Consider the following 9,805-nt stretch of genomic DNA (forward strand, 5'->3'; position numbering starts at 1 on the left):
AGTTTCCTCATAGTTTCACACCTGAGTGCTCCGGGTGGAGGCGGCTGCTGCGGCACACACAAAGCTCCACCTTCACCCCGACATGGAAACATGCACTGAGCTTCAGGCCTGAAGCTCAGCCAATCACAGAAGAGAATCAGGAATGAACTTGATCAGCTGAGAACAGAGACAGTGATTTGAGGTTCAGCTGTCAGAGTGAGGCTACCTCACAGTGGACCTGAGCCCCTTTCCTTGTGCATCTCCCATCAGTTCAGTTCTTTGGGTCCTCACAAAAGCAAAGACCTCTAGGACAAAGGTGAGGTATTCTTCCTATTCTTCCTCCCCGCAACGTGACATACAAAGAAACAGCAGACAATCCTTCGCCTGTACGTGTGTGTCATGGTCCTCCAGGCCTGCTGTGTGTCGCTGCCATTTCTCTCTCAGTATGAATATGTAGTGTTTTTGTGTTTGTTTGTTTAACCAGGCCTGCTGGATCCAGGATCCAGGACCTTCACCCTCCTCCTCTAACCGTGCTAGTGAACCAGCTCCCATCTGTAAGTCTGCTTTCCTGTTGTTGCCTCAAAGATTACTCATTTGTCATCTCCTCAGTGCAGCAGCCCTGGTGTTGTTTCCCCGCAGAGAGGGAGAGAGAGAGCGCCAGCTGTGGAGTAGTGCTGGTAGAAGTGTATCGAGGCTTCGAGACGACCTGAAACCGTCTCCACAGTGACACCTGCTGGACAATTTGGCTATCACCACATCTTGATGATAATATTGTGTGAAACAGCGACACAGTAACATTCGTGTTGCTCACAATAAATCAGTTTGTAAAGCCAAACACAGAGAGGAATGACTGCAGCGCTTCCTGTAAGAACCATGTGTTTGGGTCACTGTAGGTTTTCTGGGAGTTCATGTTATCAGGTTTGTTTAACACACTGTCAAGCAAAGCTAGAGGCTGACATAGCATCAGGTTTTGTTTTTAATGAATTAAAAATCATGCTGCTGTGGATGTTTTATCCTGTAACACTGGCATGATGTTTTACTGAGTCTGTGAACCTTCATTACTTCTGTTGTTTATGATAAATTTGCAGCAGAAGCATTGGTGGGAATTAAAAAGGAAAAAACTAATTTGCCATGAAAACAGTTAAGAAGTCGATCACCTGTATTTAATGGATGTGTTTTTTTAATCTTTTTACAGATTATTTTCTTTCTGGCGGTGCAGTGTGTGAGTGTCGGGTTACACAGAGGATGACGTCACTGTTTTATTATAGAACTCCTGTTTTATTTCCTTCCTGACAACAGAGAGCAGGTTTTTATTGAGATACTGAAATTATCAATAACATTTGTTTACAGCACAGCGTTGCCTCCTCTCTCTCTCTGCTGATAGGAGTAAATGGAGCTCTCGCCCTGACTGAGTACTTGGTGACATGAGGCCTGGGATTTTCTTCTCCTTTCAAGAGACTGAAAGGAAGCTGAGTCGTGTGAAAGCCTGGCTTTCAACATCCCATTACTCCTGTCTACCTTCTTTATCTCTTCGACCATGTAACCCTTTAACCTTCACACACTTTCTTTCTTGATTGAAAAAGAACAAACTCTGGGACTGAATTCAGAAGTTCAGATGGTTCAACTTTAGACTTGAGAGGAAAACGATACTTCTGAACCAAACAAAGGACTAAACTTTGGGATGGAAATACAGGATTTTACACACCAATGAAATGAATGGGACTAAATGAGAGGAGGATTTAATGCAGCTCAGGTTCAGAATCATGAGGCCAGATTAATGGCATGGTTAGTTTTCCCTGTGGTCTTTCTTTTCTGCTGCCTGTAAGATCAATCTTCAACATCCTTTGTCCATTGTATCCACTGTCCCTCCCATGCACATGTCCACACCATCTCAGTCTTGTCTCTCTAACTTTGCAGCGAGTGCACTCCCTTTACCAGCCTTAGTCCTTGTGTTTAAAGTCCCTACTCTCACCTCCACAGTCCCGTCCTTCCTTCTGTCTTGCTGCCTCCGAACAGCTTTCCTTGTCTCTTCCTTTGTTTGCATTAACACCCTGTTGGTCAACAGCACCAGAGGCCATCATCATGAACCTGGGCCCTGACTGATTCAGTACGTTTATGATCCGCATGTTTGATTTTGCAGAGATTTTATGTCTTTCCTGATTTGACCTTCCCTATTCAGACACACAGTCAGATGCTGCTCTGGTTCAATCAGCTCTCTAAAGCGATTCCTCTGCTTCCTCAGATCTGCTGCCAGCTGCTAACAGTTCTTCTCACAGTTAGAAAGGCAGAAGCATCACGGTGTGATTATTTCACATGTTGTTGGTTTTGAACTAAACTTCATAAAAACTTCACAAATGATGCTTTAAATGAAAAATAAATCCCTGTAAATGATTCAACAGGTCACATGTTAGAACCACCTTAACTAAACTCTGTAGCCGGTCACTGTGGTTTGTCCCAGCAGCTCTTAGGAAACAAACTGCTAACTTCAGTGTCAGCACACACTGTTAGTAAACTATGCAACACTGGATTCAGGTTTCAGTCGTGTTAAGTTGTGAAGTTGTGATGAAAGTCTTCTTACTGACACAGGTAGGATGGTCAGGCGTCCTCTGTTCCTTCACCGTTCATGAACTGTCACTTATAAAATGCTGCCAAACATCAACTACACTCAATAACTAAACGTGTGCAGGTTAAAGTGATGGACGCCCAGATCTGCACTCCAAATACAAACAGACTAAAGGTGTTTCCTCCAGAAACAAAGACAATATTTACAAAGGTCTCACAGGTAAATTGTGAGCGATCACAGCAGCATCTCATCCTGACTAACAGCTTTTAGATGCAGGGAGAGCGTCGTGGTTCAGAGGTGGTTCAGCAGATGATGAAGGCCTTTCTGTTGCATTGTGTAGTGCTGTGGAGGCCATGATGGTCAACTGGGTCTGCTTCTACTGAACTCACAAACACTTCTGAGGTATTTACACCTGAAGCCTCATTGAATGTGAGTCAGAAACAAACGGCTCAGCTGTGATTAATGGATGTTTCCCTGCATTTCTATTTTCACACAGTTTATTTCTTACAGCAGGAAAACTGAACAGAATGTATGTAAGAGGTCAGAGTGAGGATGACGTCACTTAATACAGGAAATACATGTTTGTCTGTTTTGATGATGAAGGACTTCTTCAGCTCTGTAAACAGCTACACTTGAGAGGACAGAGGTGATTTCATGGATCAATAACAATGTGTTTATCAGCTTTCATCATCGCAGTGCAGACATGACGTCAGATCTATCAGAGTGAAGGCCGTCTCTCTGATGACGTCACAGAGCAGAGTCCTTCTGTCCAATAAAGGATCTCAGATCAGCTGCTGCCATCTTGTGGCCACAGTTGGTTACTGTCTCTGAAAGTTGTCTCATGTTTCCTGTTGTCCTGCTAACAAAGGCTGGAGCTCATCATGCTGAGAGGGCAGCAGCATTTTGTGGCTCTTCACACATGTTCATTATATTCTGATGATCCTGGATGGAGACAAACTACAGATAAGTGTGTTCAGCCCAACTAGTTTATCTCATTACAGCAGTTTGATGTTTCCCTTTGAATCCCCCTGAAGATCCTGACAGTGAAGCACGTACATAATACTCCAGCCTTTCAACTCTGAGCTTATTTAGTTCTATTAATACACTGAAATCTCATTTGTGTCATGAAGAAAGTCTTTAATCAAACAGAATTCAAAGATCAGAAACATTTCATATATGGAGTTAAACATGAATCATTGTTTCAACAACATATTTATTGTTGTCATAAACAGACAAGAAGACAACAACAAACTGCTCCTCCCATTCAACACATGTCAGTCCATATCCCAGCAAACTAAATCATCTCCATTTACACATCAAATAGAAACATGAATCACTTGTAATGATTAGAAACTTGATAGAATTTCAAATCTAGTTTGGGGAGTCATTCAGTGAGAAACAGTGAAATGATTTTCCATGTGAAAAGGTGGACAGCAGAAACAGAAAGAAACAGTGAGAACTAAAAGAGAAACAAAGAGCTTTGGAACAACGAGGCAGCAGGAGGACAGCTGCAGTTTAACAGCTTCAACTCACTGACAGGAAACAACATTAGAAACATCATCATCCTCAACTCATCTGCTGCACTGACACTGACACCTTCAACGGACACACCTTCACTTTATCATTAGTCCAAATATATGGAAACATCCTGTGAGTGAAAGTGTGTGTGAAGGTGTGTATGTGTGTGTTAGTATCAGGATCAGAGAACGACAGCTTTCCTCTGTTCCAGTCCAGATTCACTCTGATCCTCTGGAGCTTCTTCTCTACTGAGAGAGCAGTTGATGGAGCTGATGGTGACCATGCTGAGTATTTACCTTCATAGAACCGTATCCTCCATAATGCAGACCGTATGCTTCCCTTTCTCTTCACAGACTCTGCTAACACACCCAGTGCCCACCGTGTACTGTCTCCAACTTCAACATCCCAGCTGTGAGTCCCTGAGTTAAAGCCCTCAGAGCCCAGGACAGAGCCATAATCATCAAACCTCTCTGGATTATTAGGAAGCTGCTGCCTCTCTCCTCCTAGTCTCACACTGGTCAGATCTTCAGACAGGATGAGATATGGATTTGCAGTGTTTGGGTCCAGAATGAGAGGAGTGTAGGAGACCATGTCCTTCATGTTGTTCCAGATGTTGAAGGTCAGGTTGCCCAGGTGTTTGGCCTGGTCTATCAGAGCTCCTGAGGGCAGCTGTGGATCATCCAGCAGGGGGCAGCGCTGGACTCTTTCCACTGCAGCCTTGTAGTTGTGCAGGAATGAGACGTCTTCAGCTCTCAGCTCCTCCTCTGTGGCTCTGACTGTGTCTGAAAGAGCTGCTATCTCTCTGCTCAGAGCCTCCATCTTCTCCTTCATCATCCCACTCTTCTGCTCCTCTTCCTCCCTCAGTGCAGCCAGCCTGGCCTCCTCTTCCTCTGCTAGAAACTGGTGAAGCTTCTTAAACTGCTCCTTAATCTGCCTCTCTGTGTGTCGGGCCTGGACCTTAATGTGTTCTGCTGTTTGATCAAACTTCACTTGAACTTCTTCACAAACCTTTAACTTCTTCTTTAAGGACTCCAGAGTTTCCTGAAGTTCCTTCTTGTGTTGTTGTGCAGCTTCATCGATGGGTCTGAATCTGTGATTGGTGTGTTTTTCTGAGACACAGCAGACGACACAAGCTGGCTGCTGATGGTCCAGACAGAAGAGTCTGAGTTTCTCAGAGTGCAGACTGCAGAGAGCCTCTGAAGCTCTCTGATCTCTCTCCTGTAAGAACGACTCACACAGGTTCTTTAAAGCCAGACTTAAAGGTGGATACTCCTTTGAAGATCTTCTCTTACAAACTGGACACTCGTGTGTTGGTCTCTCTCTCCACCATCTCTTCAGACAGTCTTTACAGAAGCTGTGGCTACATGACAGAAGAACAGGATCTCTGAAGACCTCCTGACAGACCGGACAGCAGAGATCCTCCTCTGATCTGGAAGCCATTGAGTCTGTGAGTGAAGCTGAAAACAGCAGACAGGAAGTACAGTCAGTCCTGGCTCCCCTCCCTCCTCTACCACCTTCACTGAAACTTCCTTTGAGTCGTGTTTTTGCTCAAACTCACATTCAGTGTGTGGAGCGTCAGCAGCTTGAAGCAGCAGTGTTGGAGTTTTCCACTTTTCTCTCCTGTAGCTGGACTCACTCAGAGGAAGCTGCTAGTTTGGTCTGAGCTCAGTCTGATCGTCTGTGCGTCTCTCTTTACTGAGGACGAAGAACTTCCTGTTTCCTGGTTTGTCACATTTGAGTGACGTGAGGGGAGGAGAAAAATGTTGCTGTTGGACTTTTACCTAAGGTGTGTTTCAATCCTGCCTGCAGCTCAAAAGCTGTAAAACAGTTTTTGTGTCTTTTCACCTCCACAGGTCACAACATGAAACCTGTTGTGAAGTTTATAAAATAAAGTGTCACTCGGTGGTGCAGCTGTTTGTCAGCTTCTATTTTAGACTTTGTTCTGGTTCTTGTTCAGGTTCCCAGCAGTGGGAGTGTAATGCAGTCACACACACACAGGTGGTGTTAAGGTGGATTCACTTAGTTACAGACAGTGGTGTTATTTCCTGTAACTAAGGGTGTGTTTCACTCCAAAGTTCAGACATTAACCTGCCAGAAGTTGTAAAAGTTACTAATAAAGAGCTTTTATCTCATTTCACATGCAGGTCAGAGCATGAAAGCTGTGATGCAGCAGTTTGAGAAAAATTGCTGCTGATATAAAATATTTTTTTGTGGTTTTACAAAATATATAAAAGAGCAGAAAGAAAAGAAATAAGTGTAAAGAGTGCAGCAAAATGCATGTTTTAGTGTGAGTTGTTTCATCTGATCTGGTTGTGTAAAAGTCACTGCATGACACTGAGTGTTACTTTTGTGTTACTGACACTCATCTCTGACTCAGAGAAACGATTTCTCCCCTGTGATGTTCACACAGTGGTGAGTTACATGTGTGTGGAATTCTTCCTGTTTGATAGAATAAAATTTTCTCTTACTTTCTTTTTTCTGTTATTTACTAAAAAATCTTTCAAAGAAATAATAAATTCTCCACACGTGTTTGAAGGTTGGATGCAAATATCATGTGATCTAAAAGTCAAATATCTGCTGATGAAAACAAGGCCAGATGTTGAGCAGCTGTATTGCTGCATGACATCAGCCCACAGCAGCAGAGACCGTGGAGCCAACATGTGAGAAACAAAGCAACACGTTGAACATCTGAACCACAGCAGGAAGTGCGACTCTTTGTAGACCTGTGGACAGGAAACACACAGCAGGTCCTGATCAGTAACAGGGTCCAAATACAAACATGTGTTTATCAGCATCTGTATATATGAGCACACAGAGAGCTCAGCTGGACACACACTTCAGTCCTCCATCAAACACAATGCACTGTTTTCATCAGCTGCAGCCAGCGTTAGGAAGTAACGGAATACATTTACCGCCGTTACGTATTTAAAATACAAAATATGAGTAACTATACTTCTTTACGGTTACCGTTTAAAAAGGTGGTATTTCGAATACAGTTACTATTTTTGGTAATTACACACCGTTGGAAACCCAAACAAAACACACATTAAGAGGCGCTAATGTCTGTGTCTCAATCTCTCGTCTCATAATGACGTGAAGAAATATTTTTTTAAATGATTTAATATGAAGGCAACAGGCAGAGTGTTACAGGCATCGCCCCAAAGAATGTAGCATCATGGGCAGTGTAGTCCGTGCTGCAGGGAGAATGGACTGCTATACCCGTTATATGTCTGTGAGCGAGGGAGGGAGAAAAAGGAAAAGTACGAGTTGTCATCGAGCAGAAACGAGCTGGAAGCATGTAAATATAATAATAACCACTGCAGCCAAGAAGAGTGCCTGACGAGCCCAGCTGTAAGTAAGCTATTAAGACTCGACTGCACGCTGTGTTTGTGTTTTCCTCTGAAACAATATGTTCTGTTGGAGCAGACTTTCAACGCCTCTCTCTGTCTCTCGCTAGCAAAGTCGACCCACTCAACAAAGTAAAGCTATTTTTCGGCTACGAGCCCGACACGAACCCGACGTATTAGCCAGAGGTCCCTTTACTAGTCGCAGACCTGTTTTATATACGCGCTGAATAATTTTCTATACGAGATCGCTGCAAAAAGTGCAGCCTTACCTAATGTCCACCCTACTGTTACTCATTTATATTAACATTTAAAAATCTAGTTGGTATTGGTATGACGAGTAACCTTCAGTAATAGCAATAAATAACACAAGCAATAGTACATTCATGTAGTTGTAAAAAGCATGGTAATATATTAAGTCATCCAAAGTATTCAGAATATGTTACTTTCATTGAGTAACGTAACGAAATACGCTACAAAATACATTTTGGAGCATTTATTCTGTAATCTGTAGTGGAATACATTTTAAAAGTAACCTTCCCAACACTGTCCACCAGGAACACCACAAAAGGAGATCCACAGTAGATTAAAATGTAAAAGAACCCACCCACCACTTTAATCACACTCTAGATCTTGTTTTAACATATGGAATAGAAACTGAACATTTAACAGTGTTTCCTGAAAACCCTCTCATGTCTGATCATTTCCTGATAACATTTACATTTACAATAATTGATTACACAGCGGTGGAGAGTAGACTTTATCACAGTAGATGTCTTTCTGAAAGCGCTGTAACTAAGTTTAAGAATATAATCCACCCACTGTTATCATCTTCAATGCCCTGAATCATCATCATATACAAACACAAAATCTGATTTTAAGAAAAGAAGACATTGCATGTAAGCTTTAAATGTAAATGTTTTCAGTTCCCACTAAGCAGTCCTTACCTCTAAATATCACCTCTGCTTTTTGCATCTCTGAGTGACGTTCCCTCTCATTCTGGGAAATATAGCAGGTTTACCTTCAGCTTGCAGAATGTGACAAACTGCACACAAACAGTTTGTGTGCTTGCTGATATACCTGCCACTTAAAATTTTACTTTTCCCCCCTACAACTTTAAACAAATTTCTGTACTTTCTAATCCCTAAAATTTCAAAAATATAATACGTTGTGTTCATGGTACTTCAGCGTACAGGAACGAAGTATTTGTACTTTGCTACCATCTCTGAAGGTCTGACATGTCAGCTGTGTATGGAAACCCAAATGGATTGTAATTCATTGGTTTGGGGTTTGAAACTTAGAATGGAAGAGGCAAATTTTAAGTCGCTCTCTTATGTTCGCTGTGTTGCTTGTCCATTGCTCTATAACGCTATAATTGGCTGTTTCAGACAACTTTTGATTTTACCTTTATATTTCACCTTTAAAAACGATTTGCCTTGCCTTGTTTGGTATCTTTCTTTTCCGTACAACATCAAATCTCTAAATTTACAGTTATTTGTTCATTGACATGCTGCATTAACACAAACAATCTAAAAAAAAAAATACAATCTGAGTAGAAAAAGTGTATTTTTTTTTTACTGTAAAAACCACATACATGTTTAAAAAAATCATTTTTATAACTTGAAATGCAAATATAAACTGTAATCTTGAAAAAAAAATATGTTAAAACTGCAAACAGCAAAGTTATATCAAACTATTTACCTAAAAATGCACCCAGTGCATCAGGTGTTAAAACTAGAGAAAAATCAGGTGTTACACCACCTCATCGGCTCATCTTCCTTTCATATTTCTCAAAATATGTCTTCCATTTTAAAAAATGAGAATATCTTAACAATGTGTTTGATTACAGCAGGGCTTATAAGATACTGGACTGTAGCCTGCTGAACTGTACCCTGTACTCTGCTGGACTGCAGCCAGCAGTCTGCTGGACTGGTATCAGTTGGAGAAAACTCTGCAGTCTGCTGGACTGACACTGCTGCTGAAATTTCATTATAATCTTGAAATTTTAAAATTTAGAAGTTCTTTCTCTATTACCGTCATATTGTAACTGAATTTATACTCTCACAATAGAATAATGAACCACCATAAATGAGTTTGGAATGGAGCCCCCGCACCCCCCCCAACCACCCGCCTTCACCCCCAGTTATTGTTATTACAGTTTATTGATTACAATTTTTTTGAAAACTGTGGTTTTTATCAGCAGCTTCTTTCTTTTGAAAACAGATGTTTACATATTACTCAGAAGTATATATATTTTCTCTATATATACACACTCTGGTCAAAAGCTTTAGACCACCTCCAGAGTCTTACTGAAACCCAAGCAGTTTAATGTCTCTTTTGTATTTTGAAATGAAAGCACAGAACAAATAAACAACTGAGGTTAAAAAACAAAATCACAGGA

General features: G+C 41.6%; 1 protein-coding gene across 1 annotated transcript; it reads right to left on the minus strand.

Moving 5' to 3' along the window:
- Positions 1–4,033: 4,033 nt before the first annotated feature.
- On the minus strand, positions 4,034–5,834 carry LOC120735052 (nuclear factor 7, ovary-like). The gene is made up of 2 exons (XM_040034227.1): positions 5,619–5,834; positions 4,034–5,517 (listed from the first exon to the last, which is right to left on the minus strand). The coding sequence occupies exon 2, from the start codon at positions 5,498–5,500 to the stop codon at positions 4,109–4,111; it is 1,392 nt and encodes a 463-aa protein (XP_039890161.1). The 5' UTR covers positions 5,501–5,517; positions 5,619–5,834; the 3' UTR covers positions 4,034–4,108.
- Positions 5,835–9,805: the final 3,971 nt, after the last annotated feature.

The sequence above is a fragment of the Simochromis diagramma genome, unplaced genomic scaffold (genome assembly GCF_900408965.1).
Source record: "Simochromis diagramma unplaced genomic scaffold, fSimDia1.1 OVJJ01000747.1, whole genome shotgun sequence".
NCBI classification, from domain to species: Eukaryota; Metazoa; Chordata; class Actinopteri; order Cichliformes; family Cichlidae; genus Simochromis; species Simochromis diagramma.

What these genes read in the sequence shown, in the direction of transcription:
- LOC120735052 (XM_040034227.1), bottom strand. Translation starts at nt 5,500, where the DNA reads ATGGCTTCCAGATCAGAGGAGGATCTCTGCTGTCCGGTCTGTCAGGAG.